Genomic DNA, 24,582 nt, shown 5'->3' with positions numbered 1-24,582 from the left:
ATGTTCATGCTCATAATTGATAGGAAGTGATAATATTCAATGAGCAAAGCACAACATACATAAAGGTAACATGTCAGATATATTATTATAATATTTTTGTTACAGGCTGGAACAGTCAGAGATTGCACGTTCCAAATGGAACAGATCAGTTGCCTAACAGCAGCATGGATTGGCATAACAACAAAGCCATTGCAGAGTGAGTCAGCTGAATGATGGTGGTTGTTATTCCGGTGTTGATATAGATGGTGTTGATATAAATCGGTATGCAGCAGCAATGTAGGACAGCCACATGGAACCATTCCATGTAAATTTGTTGAATATTGTTATGTTGATGAGTAATTCAGTTGTATATTAAATCCTGATTGCTAAATTGTTATGAATGTTATGTCGATATATTCTTATCTCACGCATTAAGGACAGTTCAGTATCAAAGGTTTTAATGTTGACTGGAATTATGGATAGAAATTCATGTCACCTTCAGTTCATGGAGTTGCTAAACTTGTGCTGGATATGAGTCATGAATAATGATTTCTTTAAAAGTACCATAGTTGCAATAGTAGCACAAATACGAACTGTTACTGCATTTTGTCTTAAGTTGAGTAGCTTTGTAAACAATTTTTCAATTTTACAATTCAATTTTTTGATACCAAATAACTGTAAAGTGAATTTTGTTGCAAGTCAACCTTCAAATATAATTTCAACTATAACTTCAAACATAAGTTCAACTATAACCTGAACCGTAACTTTAGCTATAGCTTCACACAATACTTCCTGGTTACCCAAAACCACTTAGAACTGCTTTATATTTTGACAGCTTAACAAATGTCAAACAACAACAAGCAATCACAAGCACTAGCTTGTTTCTAAAATAAATAAAAAAATTCATTTATGGTTTTTACCCAAAAAAGTTAGGTTGAGTCAACTACAGAATATGTAAAATGGGATAATTTTTCTGTACAAATGCTTTTTGGCATAATATAATTACTTTAATAAATTTTGAGATGATCTCTGACCTAAATGTTTTTGTAATTTTGTAGATTTGCCGTATCGTTTTGGGTATCCAAAATAAGTTACACCATTAACCTCATAGAGTACACTCAACCTAATATTTTAGTTAAATCCAGCTTTTACGGTTTATTTCGAACAGGTTTAATCCTGTTATATTTAAATTATTCACAATTATGAAATGATTAATGCTTTTGAACTTGGGACTGAGCAAAAAACACAAACAGTAATTTTCTATTATTAAAAGAAAGTTTCTCGTGCGCTACCATTAATTTTTCATGCATTTTAATTATTTTGAGAGGAAATAAGACTAGTTGATTATGCATGCATGTACTTCAACTGCCTGGTCATGTTAGAACAACAACTTCAGCACTTTCATAATGAATAATTGTGTAATATGAATTTTATGCTGCCAGACATAAAAGGCAGGAGGACCAATCTGGAAAACATTTACTCAGACTTTTTTAAATCAGTAATTGAGTTACTATTAATTATTTGAAGTGATCAATGAGTTTTCAATAAACCTAAGTCTACATGCCGCTACCTTTAGCCTTTGACATAAATATGAACTTGCGCCACACTTTAGTAGATTTTATCAGAATATATACATGTTTTTTTATCATTTTTATTGATTTTAATGTTAAAAGTGATCTGACTGCCAAAATGTTTCAAAATTAAAATCAACCAAACTTGATCATACAATGATCGAGTTTCATCTGCGATTGGTTTTAATGTTAGCAATTATCTGACTGCCAATATGTTTCAATATTGACATTGACCAAACTTAATTGAGGTTGAAACACTAAGACAAAATCTCGTGCAAAAGCTGACTAGCTGCTAAGTTCGCTTTAAATTATTTTGGCTATTGCATTCAAGTCACAGCCCTACGCGTCTGTATTTTCTTGGTGTCATTGCATCTATAGGTGTCATCTATAGATGTCATAAACACACATTCACTTGATTGAATCGTTTTAACCGTAAGCAAGTTTGTAAATTTTAACCTTGAAAGATCCTGACAATCAGATCACGACAAACATCAAAAACAATCGCAAATTATAAAAAAACTAATAATTTCTGATAAAATTTACTAAAATTATATGTAGGTTGATTTTAAAGTGAGTATTTTTAATAATGTATGTAGCACGAAGCAGAGCAGTGTTTTCAACTGCTGTCAACAGCGCTTCAGGTAACGGGGTAAAGCTTTAAAGGATGTGCCTTCAGATTCTCATCTACTCTTTCATTATGCGGCTGCTCAGGATCAACTAGGATAAACTCACAGGATCAGCAAAACTTGCGTGTGAACTTCCTTGTTCAAGTGGCCACATATTACAGATGCTTATTGGTTGTTCAGTATCACTCACTGCTCTGAACGGTGATCACATGATTGACAGCCTTGATAGATGTTTAGCCATTTCAGACTATGATCTTCATACTTGCTGTTTCACCTAAAAATATTATACAGCAATGGTTATTTTAACTCATATCATCGGATTTCTTTTTCTTCTTTACACAACTAGAGGGAGTCAGAGTAAGTGTACAGCTTTTGTCAGAAAATATTTTGTTTTTATTACTCTCACTACCACATGACTATTTTTCTGATAAAAATGGTTTCTAGTAATATGGATTCTTGATTGCAAGTTACTTTGTATGAGTCATATTTAGAGTTCTGTTATATCCTACCGCTATTGAAGGACGTAATAAATCACTGAGCTACGTGTAGCTTGGCATTACTAATTGTCATGAGTTTGGCAATTGCTAAAACTGTAATTGAATAAAATTTTGCTTCAGTCTTCCATCCATATGTATAAGAATGCGTTTTAGGTAAGTTTGTCGCCATATGTTAAACTAAAAGAATGTAATAGCTCTGCATTAAAATATTCACCTTTACCATTTTGCATCATGGGGGATATAAATATGTTGTTCGGTGTCTTTCTTGTAATCTAACTAGTAAATACCTGCTCCAACCCTTCCTAATTATTTCAAGGATTCTATAGAACAAAGTATGAATTTAAATAAAATAAAATAAATTTCAGTGTTTTTTAACAACAACAAAATAAGTACTGTGACCTTATAATGCTGAAAGAAAAATCTAGTTATTGACTCCAACTATATGGCTATACAAGAGACTAAGTGAAAGTTTGTTACATGGCAAGTATATATATAGCAATTGACTCCAACTATATGGCTACACAAGAAACTAAGTAAAGGTTTGTTACATGGCAAGTCTATATATAGTTATTGACTCCAACTCTATGGCTACACAAGAGACTAAGTAAAGGTTTGTTACATGGCAAGTCTATATATAGTTATTGACTCCAACTATATGGCTACACAAGGGACTAAGTAAAGGTTTGTTACATGTCAAGTCTATATATAGTTATTGACTCCAACTATATGGCTACACAAGAGACTAAGTGAAGGTTTGTTACATGTCAAGTCTATATATAGTTATTGACTCCAACTCTATGGCTATACAAGAGACTAAGTAAAGGTTTGTTACATGGCAAGTCTATATATAGTTATTGACTCCAACTATATGGCTACACAAGAGACTAAGTGAAGGTTTGTTACATGTCAAGTCTATATATAGTTATTGACTCCAACTATATGGCTATACAAAAGACTAAGTGAAGGTTTGTTACATGTCAAGTCTATATATAGTTATTGACTCCAACTATATGGCTACACAAGAGACTAAGTAAAGGTTTGTTACATGGCAAGTCTATATATAGTTATTGACTCCAACTATATGGCTACACAAGAGACTAAGTGAAGGTTTGTTACATGTCAAGTCTATATATAGTTATTGACTCCAACTATATGGCTATACAAAAGACTAAGTGAAGGTTTGTTACATGTCAAGTCTATATATAGTTATTGACTCCAACTCTATGGCTATACAAGAGACTAAGTAAAGGTTTGTTACATGGCAAGTCTATATATAGTTATTGACTCCAACTATATGGCTACACAAGAGACTAAATAAAGGTTTGTTACATGGCAAGTCTATATATAGTTATTGACTCCAACTATATGGCTACACAAGAGACTAAGTAAAGGTTTGTTACATGTCAAGTCTATATATAGTTATTGACTCCAACTCTATGGCTACACAAGAGACTAAGTAAAGGTTTGTTACATGGCAAGTCTATATATAGTTATTGACTCCAACTATATGGCTACACAAGAGACTAAGTGAAGGTTTGTTACATGTCAAGTCTATATATAGTTATTGACTCCAACTGTATGGCTATACAAGAAACTAAGTGAAAGTTTGTTACATGGCAAGTATATATATAGCAATTGACGCCAACTATATGGCTACACAAGAAACTAAGTAAAGGTTTGTTACATGGCAAGTCTATATATAGTTATTGACTCTAACTATATGGCTATACAGGGACTAAGTAAAGGTTTGTTACATGGCAAGTCTATATATAGTTATTGACTCCAACACTATGGCTATACAAGATACTAAGTGAAAGTTTGTTCCATGGTAAGTATATATATAGCAATTGACTCCTACTATATGGCTACACAAGAAACTAAGTGAAGGTTTGTTACATGGCAAGTCTATATATAGTTATTGACTCTAACTATATGGCTATACAGGGACTAAGTAAAGGTTTGTTACATGGCAAGTCTATATATAGTTATTGACTCCAACACTATGGCTATACAAGATACTAAGTGAAAGTTTGTTCCATGGTAAGTATATATATAGCAATTGACTCCAACTATATGGCTACACAAGAAACTAAGTGAAGGTTTGTTACATGTCAAGTCTATATATAGTTATTGACTCCAACTATATGGCTACACAAGAGACTAAGTAAAGGTTTGTTACATGGCAAGTCTATATATAGTTATTGACTCCAACTATATGGCTACACAAGAGACTAAGTAAAGGTTTGTTACATGGCAAGTCTATATATAGTTATTGACTCCAACTCTATGGCTACACAAGAGACTAAGTAAAGGTTTGTTACATGGCAAGTCTATATATAGTTATTGACTCCAACTATATGGCTACACAAGGGACTAAGTAAAGGTTTGTTACATGTCAAGTCTATATATAGTTATTGACTCCAACTATATGGCTACACAAGGGACTAAGTAAAGGTTTGTTACATGTCAAGTCTATATATAGTTATTGACTCCAACTATATGGCTACACAAGAGACTAAGTGAAGGTTTGTTACATGTCAAGTCTATATATAGTTATTGACTCCAACCATATGCCTGTACAAGGGACTAAGTGAAGGTTTGTTACATGTCAAGTCTATATATAGTTATTGACTCCAACTATATGGCTACACAAGAGACTAAGTAAAGGTTTGTTACATGGCAAGTCTATATATAGTTATTGACTCCAACTATATGGCTACACAAGAGACTAAGTAAAGGTTTGTTACATGGCAAGTCTATATATAGTTATTGACTCCAACTCTATGGCTACACAAGAGACTAAGTAAAGGTTTGTTACATGGCAAGTCTATATATAGTTATTGACTCCAACTATATGGCTACACAAGGGACTAAGTAAAGGTTTGTTACATGTCAAGTCTATATATAGTTATTGACTCCAACTATATGGCTACACAAGAGACTAAGTGAAGGTTTGTTACATGTCAAGTCTATATATAGTTATTGACTCCAACTCTATGGCTATACAAGAGACTAAGTAAAGGTTTGTTACATGGCAAGTCTATATATAGTTATTGACTCCAACTATATGGCTACACAAGAGACTAAGTGAAGGTTTGTTACATGTCAAGTCTATATATAGTTATTGACTCCAACTATATGCCTGTACAAGGGACTAAGTGAAGGTTTGTTACATGTCAAGTCTATATATAGTTATTGACTCCAACTATATGGCTACACAAGGGACTAAATAAAGGTTTGTTACATGGCAAGTATATATATAGTTGTTGACTCCAACTATATGGCTACACAAGGGACAAAATAAAGGTTTGTTACATGGCAAGTCTATATATAGTTATTGACTCCAACTATATGGCTATACAAGAGACTAAGTGAAAGTTTGTTACATGGCAAGTATATATATAGCAATTGACTCCAACTATATGGCTACACAAGAAACTAAGTGAAAGTTTGTTACATGGCAAGTCTATATATAGGTATTGACTCCAACTATATGGCTACACAAGAGACTAAGTAAAGGTTTGTTACATGTCAAGTTTATATATAGGTATTGACTCCAACTATATGGCTACACAAGAGACTAAGTAAAGGTTTGTTACATGTCAAGTTTATATATAGTTATTGACTCCAACTATATGCCTGTACAAGGGACTAAGTGAAGGTTTGTTACATGGCAAGTCTATATATAGTTATTGACTCCAACTATATGGCTACACAAGAGACTAAGTAAAGGTTTGTTACATGTCAAGTTTATATATAGTTATTGACTCCAACTATATGGCTATACAAGAGACTAAGTGAAAGTTTGTTACATGGCAAGTATATATATAGCAATTGACTCCAACTATATGGCTACACAAGAGACTAAGTAAAGGTTTGTTATGCGGCAAGTCTATATATAGTTATTGACTCCAACTATATGCCTGTACAAGGGACTAAGTAAAGGTTTGTTACATGTCAAGTCTATATATAGTTATTGACTCCAACTATATGCCTGTACAAGAGACTAAGTAAAGGTTTGTTATGCGGCAAGTCTATATATAGTTATTGACTCCAACTATATGCCTGTACAAGGGACTAAGTAAAGGTTTGTTACATGGCAAGTCTATATATAGTTATTGACTCCAACTATATGGCTACACAAGAGACTAAGTGAAGGTTTGTTACATGGCAAGTCTATATATAGTTATTGACTCCAACTATATGCCTGTACAAGAGACTAAGTGAAGGTTTGTTACATGGCAAGTCTATATATAGTTATTGACTCCAACTATATGCCTGTACAAGGGACTAAGTAAAGGTTTGTTACATGGCAAGTCTATATATAGTTATTGACTCCAACTATATGGCTACACAAGAGATTAAGTGAAGGTTTGTTACATGGCAAGTCTATATATAGTTATTGACTCCAACTACATGTATATGCCTGTACAAGGGACTAAGTGAAGGTTGCATGTCAAGCAAATCGATCAATCTTGTGTAGCTACAGTACATTGGTAAGGCATTTGCCTGGTGAATGAAAGGTTCCGAGATCAAATCTTTGGTGATACGGATTATTTATTTCAATATTTTAACCGACCAAACTGAACTATATACACACAAAATTTGAGCTTTATATACAGTGTAGATTGATTCAAAATACATGACCACACAAAGGACATAGTAAAGGTTACATGTCAAGTCTATGTAAAAAAACGTAATGAAATCAAAAAAATCATAGACAAATAAAAGGTCCAATTGTCAATGATTCATGAAAAAATACAGAGCTGATTTAATCATAGACTGTTTACATTAGATGAGTGAGCCACACAGTTTGACCTGGTAACCTAACAGTAATGCCAATGATGTCAGTAATATACTTGCTGTCATCTGACCCCGAAATAGCAAGTTATTTTAGTTCTTCGTGTTTATAAAGTTTATAAAGTTTGTAATAGTTAGCAATGCTAAGTCAATGATATCAATGTTAGAAACTAATTATTTAAAATATGTCATAAAAGTTTCTTTTTTTAAGGTATTTGAATGAAGAGTTCTGAACCTTTTTTACATATTTAATGCTTATTGCAGGAGAAAATCTTGCTTTGAATAAGCAGGCTAGACAAAGCAGCACTTACACAATTGGCGGACGTCAGGATGCTTATAAAGCTGTTGATGGAAGTTTCGACCGCAAAGATTTTTCACACACAGATTTTGCAGGTACTAAATGGTGGACAGTGAACCTTGGAGAGTTGTACAGCATTGGCCAAATCAAGCTTTTTAATCGGTGGGATTGCTGTCGTAAGTATAGCATCATCTAGTATATAAATCTCAAAGTTTGTGTGTCATGTGTATGTCCAGCTTCACCAATAAAAATCTAGAACTAAAAAATCCGCATCGTAGAGGATTTGATCTTCCAGAATTGTTTTAGTCAGCAACTCAGCGATCTAATTGTTTACACTGCGGTACCCAAACTGTAAGTGGCTTTTATCACTTTCATCATGTTGGTTAAATTAATCACCCTTAATGCGCTTGGGGTTATTAACTTGCACGGTTAACAGTTACACATAATGGAAAGATTGTTAAGCCGTCTTCAAACACGACAATCATTTCAGCAAAGGTAAACTTACTTCTACTGGCTTACCAGATAAGTTACTCAAACTCATGGAGCAATTATTTTATTACCCGGGAAATGCCGAACATTAATTGGTTTGAAATACAATCATTTATGCAGAGATAATAAGGTTTTAATGAATGGTGCAGCTATGATTGCCAACGTTAACTTCAAGACATTTTATACTAAAACAAAGGTGTGTGAAGATATCATTAGTTAAAATATAACTGTGTACCTTATTAGTTTAGAAAAGGCAAACTGGTTAGGGAATTCTTAACAAACATTAAGATGCATATTAACAATAAACATATAATTGCTTTTTACATGTAATATCAAATCAAGACATCCATTGAGCTGCAATATCCAAACGCTTAGCATTAAACAAGCTATCGTACTAAAGTAATTTACGCAGAAAAATCATTGTTTCCTTTCTTTCAAGTGTATACCTGATATACTCATTAGTTAACTACATACTAATTACAAATGTTTGCACAAAGCCTAATAATGCCCTGCCATGTAATTCTTGGCCATACGCAACTGCTGTACAGGATTTACTCACACCAGGCGTGTTGGCTACGCCAAAGACATATTTTTGTGAGCAGCGAAGTCTTAAAGAAAAACTTAAAGTGAAGGTTGGCAATAGTTAAGCATTATTATTATGTTGATGCATGAAAATTGCTCTGACATACAAAGTCTCACTGTTAAATGCTCTGACATACAAAGTCTCACTGTTAAATGCTCTGACATACAAAGTCTCACTGTTAAATGCTCTGACATTTTGAAGCACTTTATCAATGTTCTTCTCATCATGTTGGTGATAATATCAGAGTATGCATACATCTTGAATTTAGAATAGATATACGTAACTTGGTTATGTTGTTAAAAGGAAATGATTCACAAAACATTATTCTATGGCTATAAATGTGTTTAAATATGTTTACAGAAGAGAGACTCGCTAACATTACAACTCTAACATCAACACTTGATAGACCAGCTGATCCTTCTCTCTCATCTCCTGGCTGGATAGCTAGAGCTTACCGTGGACCAGCTTATGCTGCTGTAGGTATCATAGACTTTAAACCACCAGTACTAGCTCAACATGTTGCTGTGTACAGCTCTTTTTACTCGGAGCCGCTGACTCTGCTTGAAGTTGAAGTTTATGGTAAGTTTATATAAATTCCTATGTTTATTCGGTGTATTTTGCTACAGGAAACAAAACACCACTAAAAGCTAATGTGTTAGAACTTAAAACGAATCATTCACCATGCTATTGTTTAGCCACAAACAACTTAGCCTTTGATAAGAGAGTCAGTCAGAGCAGAACTTCTGGGCGTGACTAGTTGATAAAGTTGATAAATAAATGGAATTACTTTACTTATTGTGCTTTGCTATAGAAATTGAAACATTACCTAATGCTAGTGTGTTAAAACCTAAAAAGACTCAGTAGCTATGTTTTTATTTAGCTCCAAACAACCTAGCCTATAATAAAACAACCAGCCAAAGCAGCACTTTTGGCGACTTCTCGGCAGAAAAAGCGAACAATGGAATCTATACAGACTTCTCTCAAACTCACTCTAATGGTGTAGAATGGTGGAAAGTGGACTTGGGAGAGAAATACGGAATTGGGATTATTGAGATGTATGCAATAAAGGGTTCATGTGAGTAGAAATAATTTTATTTGGTTTCATTTACATATTAATATAATAAATTAACAACTGCAAGAACTAATCACAATGAAAGAATTGCTCCTCTTTTCAATAATTCAATAATTGTAATGAAGAAGTATTTAAAATAAAAAATGGCTCCTCTGCAAAACTTTACTGTTTTTTTTGCTTTACATGTTTCTGTACTTTAATGAAAAATACATGTATGTTCAAAAGTTTAATTATCAAATAGGTATAAAAGACAAAGATCTAGAGAAGACAATAAAACTACTAATATGCAGAAATCGTTTCTTATGATCACATTTTAGCTACCGAAAAGTTCAATTAAAAGTATCAGCTTCATGGCATCACATATTCGTGTATGTTTCTTTTTTCTGGTTAAGTCGGCTCTGTAAATGACATACTGGTATGCTGATGTAAATTTTTTTAGGAACGCCAAAATTTAATCTACATGTATTTGTTCTGTATAATCAGAACTTTGGTAAATATACATGTAACTTGTTGGTTATTATCAGAGTTATCTACTCAATTAGAAAAAATACCAATGATCAACATAAGTAAGTCACTATCTTGTTAAGTGTGCAGTTAAGCTCTCTGCAGTGCAAGACATATACAAATACAAAAACATAAATTTCCATCTTATTTCTGTAAGCCTGTAAAAATGTTTTTTTTTTATAATCATTGTTCTATTTTATTTAAATATTATGCACATTTTTAAGAAGTTAATAATTAGATACTGGTTTAGTTGATCAACCTACAGGTTAATTATACATGTATGTCACCAAGAAATGGGTGAATCCACAGAACTTGTGAATTTAAAATATGTGTAATCAAATCTACAATTTTTTAAATTGAGGCTTGTAGATTTAATAATGACTCTCGTAATATGATCCAACACAACACAGCCAACTCTCTCGATTAATATTGCAAGACAGCCCTGCATAAAAATGATAGCGATACATCTTTTAGGTATAATAGTGAGTTGCTAAGTTGAAACAAGAATATCTGATAGGTCAAAAAGGTTTATAGCAAAATTTTGTTTAATCTTGATTTTGATAATTAATATATATTTACTTTTTTATAACTTTAGAAGAAACCAATTAATATTTTCTTTGATTAAGTCGCTTTCTTACTTGAATGTTTAATTCAACAGATTAATTAAACTCTTTTGCATAGCAGGAGCCACGTAGTATGCCTCCTCATAGCAGGAGCCACGTAGTATGCCTCCTCATAGCAGGAGCCACGTAGTATGCCTCCTCATAGCAGGAGCCACGTAGTATGGCTCCTCGTAGAGATTGCATATGGCCAAGAATGACATGGTGTGACTTTAGTACAAACATTTATGATTATTGAGTAGTTTACTAACTAATCTATTGTGTCTATCCTTAAATCAAAAGAAACAATCATTTTTTTGCGTTTGGCCAATAAAAAGTGTTTACAACACCCTCTAAGCTGAGCTTTGCTTTGTAAAATGAAGTCGATTTATTGGAGCCCTTTTTTGCACTGACCAGACATACTAGATGTCTGATTGGTGTGGGGATTACTGCTACGGAGATTTTACTAGTGGTATATCAATGTACTTCTGCAGATTATCTATTGAGCAACAGCTTTACTAAGAGTGAATAATTTTTAGCAGTAATAATAATGTCATAGCTATAATAATATCCATAACCAGTTTGACTTGAAACACGTTCTAGGTAGTAATAAAAACTGCTGAGCAAGTGTTCAAACTTGTTCTGCAGGACAGTTGCTACCTTTTTATGGCATTAGCTGATGTAAAGTTTTATGGTGATTACCTCTTTGTTAAAATACTTTTTATATATTTTATGGTGCAAAGGTAATAACAATTCATCGTAAAATACATATTTAAATGCAATAGTGCTCTACATTTTAACATGACGTTTAAACAGAGGTTGGAGTTGTATTTCCAAATAGCTCATCAGATTTTTGGGAAGCCAAATTTAACCTTCTTACGGGCGAAGCGAATGTCGTCTATATTTTGCGTTCTCCAAGAACCAGAGCAACATCAACTTTTTTGAGTGCAATAAGTCTATTATAACTCACCTCAACTTTTTGCAGATCTCTAAATCTATAGGCGTTATGAAGTTGTAAAATATCACTATTAGCTGATATTTATTGTTTGCAATTAACCTATGATGACCTTGTAGCCTGCATTGCAATTTGCTGGAACTTTCTACTTTTTCTTTCATTCTAAATTTGAAGGCATTATCTATTTTAATGTTTATATCTAACTATATTTAATAAAATTGTGTTCAAGCTCATTGCACTCATTGATATGTTTACTGCAGTTTACAGAAGAATTATGAGCATCGATTCATTGTAAGCTGCCTTCAGATAACTGCTATGATGCTATCAAATAGTCCGTTATAAAACTGCAAATTCATAGGTTATATTACAAGAATAATAATCTATTAAAGGCTACAAACATATATTGAAGAACAAGTAACATAAACAAATCATGATTATAATACATGTAGAAACAAAAAATTAACATTTTTGAAATGGAAGTATTTGCAATGTTAGCACTGCAGGTTGTGTTCTGATTATGGCTTTTGTATAAAATCATTTAATCTTCTTCTGGTGGTTCAATAACCTCTACAGTGTCTGCTAATTTCAGCTTATTTTTGCCAAGCTGAACCTGATGCTGGCATTCAAACTAACTTTTAGCAAAACAAAACATTTATGCATTGCTATTCGAAAAACTTTTTGCAAAAATAACGATAAACTTTTACCTGCATGCGTGCTTAGCACAAGCTACAGTCTGATAATAGTAACTCAGCAGTAGTTTATAATAGTTTATTGCAGTATCAAGGCTGCTTTATGCAAGGAGCTGCTATTAGTTTGATACTGTTATTAATAATTTTTGTGATGATGGTTTCAAAGTTGTGAAGAAAAAAGCATAAGCTTTGGAGTTGAAAACAAACTTTCATATGTACATACAGCAACCATGAAAGAATTAATTGTGCTTGGTGTAACTGAGCTAATATTAGTAGTGGAGAAATGGGTAATGTGGACAGCTGAGTAATGTGGAAATTTAAATTATTAGCTAAAGTTTATAACCAATTTCACTTGTTTCATATTATAAAACATGTCCTTTTTTCTGTTAGAAAAAACCACATGCTGATTTAGAAGTCTCTATCCATCTTACATCAATCTGTAAGCTTCTTAATAATTATCATACAAAAAGTAAATTTTAATTTAATTTTATTAACCGGGTTACATAGTGTGAATGTTGTTAGAAATTTTGGGGCAACATGTACACAAACGAAGCATATTGTGTTGTTTAACTCTATTGATTGTCAGAAGGCAACTCCGGACTATGACTGAGGTTTATCAAAATTTGAAATAATATATAAGATGGGGTAATGTGGTCAAGACCAATTGGAGTAAAGTGGGCATGTCCACATTAACCTTATGTCATGTCCACATTAACCTTATGTCATGTCCACATTAACCTTATGTCATGTCCACATTAACCTTATGTCATGTCCACATTACCTTGTGCTGCAAGGCATATGATATAAACTGTTTAACTTGCTAGCTTCATTGTTAAGTCTAAACTGTTACTACTACTAGGCCTACTAGTAAACCTACTAATATACATGTAGATTTCTCAGTCCAACAATTATTTGCCAATAACTAGGAAGGCAAGAGGGAATGTTGTTTTGCAACAACTATTGATTGTGATTAGTAAACATAAGTTTTTAAATGTTGTAATTGGAAAATGTATGTTAAATTAATTGTATTACTGCTAGAAAAAACATTTAACTACTATTATAGTATATACAGCAATAATAGTAGTTGTACCTATCATACATCTCTTGTTTTGTAGAATAATTTGCAAAAAATATTCCTAAAAATTACTAACGGAAAACAACAGCATCTACATATACTACTGAGCTAATCAGAAACAACAATAAATCAGTCAGTGAAGTCGGAAGAGCGTTGGAAATTAAACGAACATCCCTGATTCGCTATCTGAAGAGTGATGAAAACAGTAAAACATTGGGAAAGAACACATTGTTTAAAACACAAGAAGAAACTGTATTGCGTCGCTACATACTACACTGCTAAAAATTTTTTCATGGTTTGTCTATCATTAAAACACGAGAGCTAGCATATAGTTAAGCAATTAATTTTGGCCAAGAGTGCCTTCAGGTTGGAAGACTTATGGTCAAGCAGGAAAAGATTTGATGGATCTGTCCCGCAAACGCAATCCACTTCTAAGTTTGAGAACCCCTTAAATAGTTCAGATCGAACTACTGCTCTTAATAAAACTACTGTTTCAGAATTCTTTATCAATCTACAGAAGGTACACAGTGCAAACACACTGACACCAGATCGGATCTACAATCTTGACGAAACTGTTGTTCCGACTGTACAGGAACCACAGAAGGTGCTAGCAAAAAAGGAATTAGACAATTAGGGTAAATTGTTAGTGCAGAATGGGTAACTACAGTAACAATGATATGTTGCATAAGTGCTGCTGGTAAAAGTCTTTTTCCTGTATATGTTTTCGTTAGGGTGCATTTTAAAAATCGTATGATGGAAAGTTCTCTACCTGGGTCTAAAATATTTGCAAATCCAAGTGGCTGGATGTCTAATAAACTGTTTCCTCGTGTGTTGGAGTGCTTCATCTCACACATGAACAATTCTCTATAGTGCACAACCTTGCTGCTGCTTGATAACCATGCCAGCCATGTGTCTTGTGAATTTATAGATTTAGCTAAGAGACATGGCGTAATTCTTGTAACATTTCTACCTCCCTGCAGTCATCGCTTACAGCCTCACGATTACGGTGTGCATTGCTCGTTCAATTGTAATACAACAACTTCTTTGACAACAGGATGCTGTTAAACCCAAGCCAAACTGGCACCATATACAATCTTGCGGCAAAAAGTGGTCAAGCATATCTAAAGGCCTTGTCTCCTCAGAACACCATCAGATCAGCGGTTGCACCAAAACTGGTATTAGCCCACTAAATACTCAAATTTTTGATGAACAAGATTTTCTATTTAGTTCGGTTACAGATAGAACTTTTTTGGAAGATGCTGCTCCATATGTAGCATTTGCTCTATCAGCCCACTGCCACCTTTACCTAAAGCTTCACCAAGAAAACTGACTACCAAAAGAAGAGTAAAATCTACCATAGTACCACTAACTCCTACCAGAGAAGCTAAGGACTCACAACAGCCATGCACTTCCTTCTCTCTTATGGTGTCTAAACCTAAGAAGCGCCACACGACCGCTGAGCCAGAGAGCAGCAGTGAAGATGAGGCTACATATACATTTAACACCTCTCAGCGCAGGCTCAGAAGGGCCTGATAGTGATGAGTTCTTAGATGAAATACCTCTTGCTCTTGAGAAGTTTGTAATTATAAGCTTCATAACACCCAAATCAGAAACTGGGCACTATGTTGGCAAAGTTAAAACTATTGTCTCTGAAGAGTTAGAGTAGATTTTTACCGGCACAGGAGTGGGAAGTTTTACAAGCCAAACTTACCAGATTGTAAATATGTAAGCTGCAGCAAGCTTGTTTTAGTCTTGCCTGAATCGCTGTCATAAGGAAATACAGAAAGAACCAGAAGTGGAGTCATGTTTGGTTTTAAGCCATAAGCTTTCAATTTAAGATAGATGTAATTTATTATACCAATGACACTAAAGGACCATCTGAGTTATTACCATGACTTAATAGAATGACTATCTTATATTGTCAGATTTGAAATATTCTTGTGTAGCTTATGTTAAATTAAGTATAACCAAATGCATATATTACTTGTAATTATTTAAACACCTGAAATTTCTTTACTTATACATCTGAAATTTCTTTACTTTTAATGTCAAAAAAGGACATGTTCACACCGCACTTTTCCCCATTACCCACCGATAGTGAGTAATGTGGACAATCTTGTGGTTTACGATATGGTACATTTTGGGAAAACTATCACGTGCATTACAAAACATGCAACTAAGAAAAGAGAGCTATCAAACTCTGCAAGCTAAACATATAACTTAGAGTATTTTCAAAGTAAATATAATAGTGATAACTGTAATGAAAAAAAAAACTGTCCACATTACCCACTTATCCCTACTATTTTGTGGCTACTTCTAATGACCATTTTCTGCTATGGGTTCGTAATTATCATGTAATGTCAAAATGGCAGTCAAATAGAGAAAACGTTTACTTAAAGGGTAGCACTCTATTTTTCAATCCTTCTCCTATATTGGTGGTCAAATGGAGGTGACCTTTAAATAAAGGTAGCACACAACTAAAGGTTTGATAGCATATATGGTTCTGTCAAATACAGTGCACTCTTAGGCTACAATTACACTGATATACAAAATTTTCATCTTTAGAAGTGGAACATGATGATTTTTGTCTCTTCACCATAAAAATCTTATTTTACATGAACTAAAGATATTTTATTTTATTTCATCTTATTGTATTTCAACTTTGGCAGTTGGTGTGCTTATTACGTACATCAAAATAACAAAGACATCGCATTCCTGTTTGCTCAAAATACCTTCACAACGCCTGAAAGAGACGCGATGAACGATTCGCACAGTTTAGCCATTCTCGTGTGTAAAATGGTAACTTTTTAAAAAACCATTAGCAAAATAGGAGCTAGGACCCTTTCAAAAAAGTATTCAGTGGTAAGAAAGCTTATGTTAACCCGCTAATAAAAATCAATTTTATTACGAAAACAGCATCAATTTGGCTTTTTTGCCAAATTAGCTTGAAAAATGTTTTAATGAGGTCAGCTAAAACTATTTTAAAACAATGCTGGAAACTAATAAGTGATAAAACTTTAGTGATCGAAGTTCAAACTCAGTAAAATACATAAAAATGTATGCTGAAATTAGCTTTAACCTTGTGTTTAGTAAGCTAAACTTATTTAAAGTGAATTCAACGTTCATTGTACCCTGGTACCTCTGTTTTGAAAGTAAGCTTTCTCTATGGTGATTTCTTCACATGATACATTATAGTGTTACATTTTGATGCAGATAATAACCAATAAATACATTAAATGCAATAAAGGTACTGTAGGTAACTGTGGTTATTAAGGTGACATACTATTTTGTTACTAAATTTTTATATGTACATTACTTAGTGTTTATAAAACTTTGACGATTTTCACCAGGGAATGTTTGCATTATATAATTACTATGGTATCTATTATACCCCTACAAATTTTTTTTCACTATGCGATGCTAACTCTAGAATGGGTCAAAATTGTATTATGAGGGTGCGTTGTATTAGGTTTTACTGAAAATTTAAATACGTTAGAGTAAAAAATATTTGCTATCAAATCATTAATTGTCCTGAAAATGAATAGAAAGCTTGGAGTCATTTGAGCAAGTCGCTTCCGAATGAGCGCCTCTATTAGTTTTTATTAAAGGGTAGCACTCTATTTTTCAATCCTTCTCCTATAGTGGTGGTCAAATAGAGGTGACCTTTAAATAAAGGTAGCATTCAACTAAAGGTTTGATAGCATATACGGTTCTGTCAAATACAGTGCACTCTCAGGCTACAATTACACTGATATACAAAATTTTCATCTTTAGAAGTGGAACATGATGATTTTTGTCTCTTCATCATAAAAATCTAATTTTACTTAAATTAAATATATTTTATTTTATTTCATCTTATCGTAATTATAATTACGATAAGATGAAATCCGTAGTCATAATTATTATGAACATATTAGTTTGTCAGTATTACAATGGCTATTTTCATTCTGATTTTAAAATAAATCTACAATCCTTTTTATTTACTTTATTCCAAAGCAATCTTTTTTAGTTATATCCATTTCCTTTCTACTTCTTTGAAGGAATTTCAATTAACTCCAATTTCAATGACTTCACTTTGTTTTGTTTTTGTAACTATAAATAAAGCAGCTGTTGCCTGGCAAGCAAATCATGCATAGTTTCAATATGTTGCAACTATCTTGAATTCATTTTATAAATGTGGCTTTATGTGCTAGTGTTTTACGACTTCAAATTATTCAACTTTTGTGGATATATTCATTTTTGATATACCGCTTTTGAGTGCAAAAAATTATGTAATAACAGGTGTTGCTATAATTTAAGAATCATAACATTATTTTATATATTTCCTACATTTTTTTGAATAAGTTTGTTCATTAACTTTCAGCCAACACTCTGGAGAAGATATCTATTTTAACATCTAATTATGAGTTGCCACAAGCTCCTGCTCTTGACTCTAATGAATGGACACAGAGAAATTATCAAAGACCACTAAAGGATGAAGTAGGAGTGATACGGTTTACAACTCCAGTTGAAGGACGTCATGTAGCGATTGTTACTGAGAACACTGATCAGCCTCTGTCTCTAACAGAAGTGGTTGTCTATGGTATGAGTTTTACTTAAATGTTTGTGTAAGACTCGACGGTGTTTTTTAAAAGGGCATTTGCATTTGAGATTAGTTGAGAGTGTATTGAGAGTGCACACAGTGGCAGTGCGTTCTAAAATTTAAGTTTAACTTTAGCATACCAGCTGAAGTAGAACATAGTATTTTCATTTAAATCTTAAAAATACGTGTAACTCATTGTGATATTTTTATTAATAAAGCGACTTTCATAAAATTAAACATATTTAGAATTTTGGCTTGAACTCAAGTGAGTTGCATGGTTCATGATTGTTAGGATATAATTATTTTGAATTTGATCATTAGCATGCGATTGAAATTTCAATAGTACAGTATGAGCATTCAGAAAACTTCATCAGATAAGCTTTCTGTTTCTATATTTTATATTTCTAACATCTAACTATAAACTACTTTCATTATTACCAAAAGATGTTTATACCAAAGACTTACTCTGACACTTCACACACTTAGACAGTATCCAACGTCGGTTTTGCTGGAAAATAGCTTACAAATTAATGACACCGTGCATGAACAATGTTCTAGTTTATATGTTTGACAGTCAGTTTTCTGTTGATCACTTGCAATAGTATACAGTTTGATAATTTTTTTTTAATGGTAATAGTTTTATTTTGAATTCACCTCTGTTTAAAGTATCGATCAGAGACAAAGTGAAACAATAAATGGGCATACATATATTTCATTTTTTAGTAAAACAAATACAAATTCTAAAAAAGCATGTTACCGAAGCATACTAGTTATATTTTGTATTTTCTAAAAAAATTGCTGATCATTCCTTAACTTCTGTGTTATGATGTTATCAATATGCATTCTCCATATTCCCTTATAAAGCTCGCTAGCAAGAATGATGCTCAAATTCATACATAGTTTTTACTGGCAAAAGTTCCTAAAAAATTTATCTATTGCCATACGTTGGTTGTACAATAATTCAGTATTCCAGAAGTATGCTAGTAACAATTATTAAGAGGATTTTTGAGAAATTCAGCATAACATGCTAATACCTTCTGAATTTGTTTTAAATGAGATCATTCTATGCTTAAACTTATGGCGTAATGAGATCAAAACCAATGTTTGCACGTGTTAGAGTTTTTTTAGCACTGTTATTTCAATGTGCCAATCAAAATAATTGTTTGAAATTTTATTAGTAGAGAAATAAACTAAATTTTATATGGTGGTACTATCTTTTGGTAACATAAAGACAAAAAATGAGTTGGTGTTACTTTCGTGATTGACAGATGTTAGGTGCTAATTTAATTCACATTTTTGATCTTAGATTTACCAATAATATGATTCAATGATACAATAATTATTTTAGAGTACAATTACGCACAAACAGGCAATACAACTCAGTGGTCAACTAAAGAACAGAGTTTTAGTAGCTTTGCAGTAGATGGAGACTTGGCTACCTTATCAAGAACTGCAAATAAGATTGATCCATGGTGGATGGTCGATCTCGGACGACTGATTCTATTCAAGAGTGTAGAGGTCTTTGTTAGAAATGGAACATGCTCCTCAGAAAATATTGAATGCTGTATGTTTGCTCTGTATTTAACATATGTGTTTATGGTGCATAAAAATTCTTAACGGTATCTTGCCACTGCTAGCTGATTCACTTATAGATTTAAAACAAACCTATAAGTTACTATTAGAATGCTATAGATTCGATGCTATAAAACTCATGTTTCTCAGGATAAACAATATGTTTTAATTATGTTTTATGATATGCACTAACTGTTGATTAATTGAATTATGGTCATTTTATAGCTTGCACTAAAATGTCTTGCATAGGTAATCTCATGAAAAGTGGCATGCCTTGTAAAAAGTTACCTGTAGATAGGTAGCCTCGTGGAGTATCGACTTTCAATAAACAAGTTTTGTAATGAAGTAAGGTAGTACTGCGGTTTTGAAATATTTTGCGGCTGCACCTAAAATAGAATATCATGTAAAATACTTAATAATTCTAAAAACATGATTAATAAAAACAGTAGAAATAAAAACTTTATGTTGATGGGCGATATAACAACTGATAAATACATATATAATATATATATATATATATGATATACTATATATCATTATAAAACAATATAATGATATATATTAATATGACTATATAACAATTACTAAAATATAAAAAGCATCATTTGGATGGAGTAAATCAAAAAGAACTTAAAATATAAAAAATTTCTTAACAATTATGAAAATCTTTGGATGATACATTCAAAATTTTGATAAATGTTTTTGTATATTTTAATGAAAGATAATTAGATTCTGTAATATATATGTGTGAAACTTCTAGTACACTTTAACTTGTGCTGCAGAAGTAATAGTTTTGCTCCAATATTAGTAACTTGAGTAAAATAGTTTATATTTCTTACTAAGTCAACAATTCATACGGTGAGCAGCATTCATTTCTTGATATACTTATAGCTTCTGAGTTAAGCGGTCTCTACTTGCTGACAAGCAAGGTCAATACAAATACTTCACCAAGTACTGACTCCAGCGGTGTATGGAAAACATGCTACCAAAACAACTCAGCACAAGGAGACAGCTTTAAGAAAAAGTGCAGTTCTAATCGAACTCCTCTCACTAGACTATTCAGTATCCTGTCTACTGGTGCTTGGGAAATTGAGCTGCGAGAGGTTGACATCTTTGGACATCGTAAGTCGCAATACGCACATGTCAATTAAATTCTCAAATATTCCCAGCAGCCTTATTTGAATTGCAACCTTTGTACTTACTATGATAATCAACATGTGATCAACAATACTCACACAGTACTTTAGGGTGATTTACTATATTAGGATTATTAAGCCAATGCTATACAAAATAGCATGGAGTGCAGAAGTAATTAGAAATTACAAAACTATTAAAAAAACATTCCGTCTCAAATAAACTTTAATATTTCCGATAATTATGTAATCTTTAACAGCCTAATTTTAGGTCAAGCCAATTGTAGGACAAGTAGCTGTTGAAGGAAACATGGATCATTGATAGCAGACTGACTACCAAAGGTAGCAGGGCAGCTTATATTTTACGTAATAAGCACACCGACTGCCAAATTTGAACTCTGGCAAGAATTTTGTTGAATTCTTATGATGAAATAAGATTTATATGATGAGGTAAAAAAATCATCATGTTTCACTTCGCAAGGGAAAAAAATTGTATATCAGAGTAATCGTATCCGGATGACGCACTGTACAGCCTTTTTATTACAAAAAGTATCAGGGTAGCTTATATTGTGTCGATGGAGACCCTGACGTATCAAACTTTTTAACAGGCTTTGCACAGTCTATTGCACTTCTTTATTATTCGCAATAAAATTAGCTGGTCCATTTATTAACTATTACTTGTGTATCAGAGATATTAATCATAAGAGCCTCCTGTTTTGTTAGTTTATAATAGTATAACATACTGTATTTAAGATAGACTGTCAAATTATTATTAGGAATAATATTTCTAATATATAGTAGAACAAATCTATGGGTACCTTACAGAATAAAAAAATCTTCCCTTGCTTAGGTTAACAAACAATTTCATTGGGATAGGCAATGTGCTTACCAATTTTAACTAATGATATATCAAACTATTTGCTGTAAACATAATTCCTGTTGTTGTAGAATAGACTAGTTCTAAAAGACTTAGTATATAAAAAGTAGATACGATTAAAGATGTCTTATTAAACATCTCTGTGTATTTTAATAAACAAACTTAATTTACTATAATTAAGTCTCTGTTACCAAAATAACTACGTAGCAATAAAACATAACTATACTTTTTGTACGATAAAAAATAATTTATTTTCTTGTAAAACATCAAAAAGTCAGCTCGGCATTCTATGGTTACTTTAAAATACTTTGCTCTCTGCATAGTGTTACTTAAAATCAATGCAACTATTTGATCCTTTACTGTAAGTAATTTTTATCTCTCAGTTCTCAATTTTTTTGCTATCATTACATGTTTGTCAAGTAAAAATAGGAGGCCTCCATTACATTAATAAATGCTTAAGAATTTAAAACTAATTAAACATGTACAGTGAACCCATTAGTTTGTTCTGATGTAGGAACTTTCAAGTGAAAATGCCATATGGAGAAGCATAGGAACCCACAGTAACTATCCAATGCAAACCCCATTGCGAGGACATCAAAGTTTTCTATTTGTAGGCGTACTGCACATTTTAAAAATTAGTAACAAAATACAGTCAAAACCAAATAACTCGCCCTTAGATAGCTTGAACACATGTTTAACTCAGACGGATCTGTTTTGTCCGTTCCCACGTAATGATAAATTGCTTTAGATACTTGACCTCATCTTGGTTAACTCGAACAGTTTTTTGCTCAACGACTACCGAGACAGCGCTTATCATTTTAGAATATCACTTTGTTCTAAGCCATAAAGATAAACATCAACTTTTAGTAGTTCTTACATGTAGGTGTCGTTATTACCATCATCGGCAAAGTATTTTTGATAATGAATTTTTTAAAGGTTTGCAAAAAATCAAATTTTGCCAAACATCCGCTTTGCGATGGCCTTCCTTTCGAAAGCAAGGAAAAGCTAGGTAACCTTCAGATAAACTTGAAGTAAAATCGACAAAATTGATCTTGGTTAAAACGCTCAGGAAGAAAATATGTTTTTTTTTCTGAGCGTTTTGACTGCGATCAAGTTTTGCCCATTTTAATCTGAGAACGTCCTGGCAGTCACATCACCTCAAACCCCAAACAAATCTCAAGTGATAGAAAAATATCTATAGATTCTGATAAAATTTTTTAAAACTTTACCTGAGAGGCCCTTTAATTTGCAGGAATCAATCTATGCTTTTGATTTATACATAGTTTGTATATGTACATGGATCTACGGATAAATACATGCATTTGAGACAGTACTCTGATAACTTGAACACTCTGAAAACTCGAAAACTTTCGCTGAGTTTCGTGAAGTTCGAGTTATCCAAGTTTCACTGCAGTATAGTAACCTCAGTCGCGATAGTTGCCTATTTAGCGGTTTTGATCTGCAATAAAATGTGGCATTATGTACAGTATTGTATGGAGTTATTACTTTTTAAGGCACATGTAGAGGCTAATGACGATGCAAGAGATACTTGACTGCAAGTTATTCAGCATATTATATTTTTTTTGACACTACATGATATGAATTAAACTTTGAGTTTAATTTGTGTTTGCCAAACTAAGACAAACTTAGTTTTTCAAACGCAAATACTAAAGACTAAGGTTTAATATTTATTGTAAAGGAAACCACCGTTTTATTTTATTCTTATAATACAGTCAAACAGCACCACCGAGTGTTAAGTGCCAATGAAAGTTTTATTTACTAGTTAAATATATACAGTGTATAATTATATCTGCATGACAGGCAACCAAGAACATACATGCAAAGAGCGTGTGCACAGTACAACTCTGCTTCAACAATCGATTTCTCTTATTTTTATATTTTATTTACAGTTTAGGCTCTGCTCCTTTTCTTTGTTCTACACACGGTTGCTTCTCCTCGGTCTCTCGGTCTTCTTGTCGGTCCCTTGGTCTTCTTCACAGTAGTTCGAGTTTTTAACAGTCGCCAAATTTTTTTCTATATCTCGGAGGATCAGGCCTGCAATCGTGGTGGCCAAAAAATATATTGCTACAGCCCTGCTTACAGTGGTCTGCCGTTACACTATCTCCCAGCGGAGGCTCTGGTGGTTGTCTACTCAAAGCTGGGAGGAAAGAACAGCTGTGACCAGAGCTGATGTTGCTAAGCATTAAACTCCAGCCTGGCCACCTCAGTCTCTGCAAATGCTTGGTCTGCTCCCTTCAGGCATCGGGCCCTGATGCGCTGGCTCATCAGCAGTGCCATGCGTTGTTATTGTCTACTGTCTTCCAAAAGCTTCTGAGCCCTGTATTCTTTTTGCTCGTGCATTTATTTGCCAGCCGGCTGAATTCCGAGCAGGCAGGTTAGTTGCTACACTCTGCCTTCGAGGTTCATTGATGAGTTGGAGGTGTTCTTTAGTGGTGCCATTTCTGATCACCTTCTTCCTAGGTGGAGAGTAATGGGCTCCTTGTCTTCTTAAATTTGAGAGAGCCGTGCTACTAGGCAGCGTGCTCTCCTGTCTTCCTGTCGGTAGGATTCCGTTCCGTTGGCTCTTTAGGGAGTGGTCAATCATAGTCAGTGTTGGCTGGCAGGACAACATCTCTAGGCTGACCGACTACCTTCTGGCATACAGAAAGGGTTGCCAGCAA

The 24,582-nt window shown here is 33.2% G+C and overlaps 1 protein-coding gene across 1 annotated transcript; it reads left to right on the top strand.

Moving 5' to 3' along the window:
• Positions 1 to 2,136: 2,136 nt before the first annotated feature.
• LOC137400594 (uncharacterized) lies at positions 2,137 to 24,108 on the top strand. The gene is made up of 10 exons (XM_068086925.1): positions 2,137 to 2,191; positions 7,738 to 7,947; positions 9,204 to 9,422; positions 9,724 to 9,898; positions 14,104 to 14,341; positions 14,792 to 14,912; positions 18,101 to 18,319; positions 19,668 to 19,883; positions 20,783 to 21,013; positions 23,921 to 24,108. Exons 1-10 carry the CDS (start codon positions 2,137 to 2,139, stop codon positions 24,106 to 24,108), a joined length of 1,872 nt encoding a protein of 623 aa, XP_067943026.1.
• Positions 24,109 to 24,582: the final 474 nt, after the last annotated feature.

This window comes from Watersipora subatra, chromosome 7 (genome assembly GCF_963576615.1).
Source record: "Watersipora subatra chromosome 7, tzWatSuba1.1, whole genome shotgun sequence".
NCBI lineage: Eukaryota > Metazoa > Bryozoa > Gymnolaemata > Cheilostomatida > Watersiporidae > Watersipora > Watersipora subatra.
The sequence above is the reverse complement of the archived record's forward strand: the minus strand, read 5'-3'. Positions and strand labels throughout refer to the sequence as shown.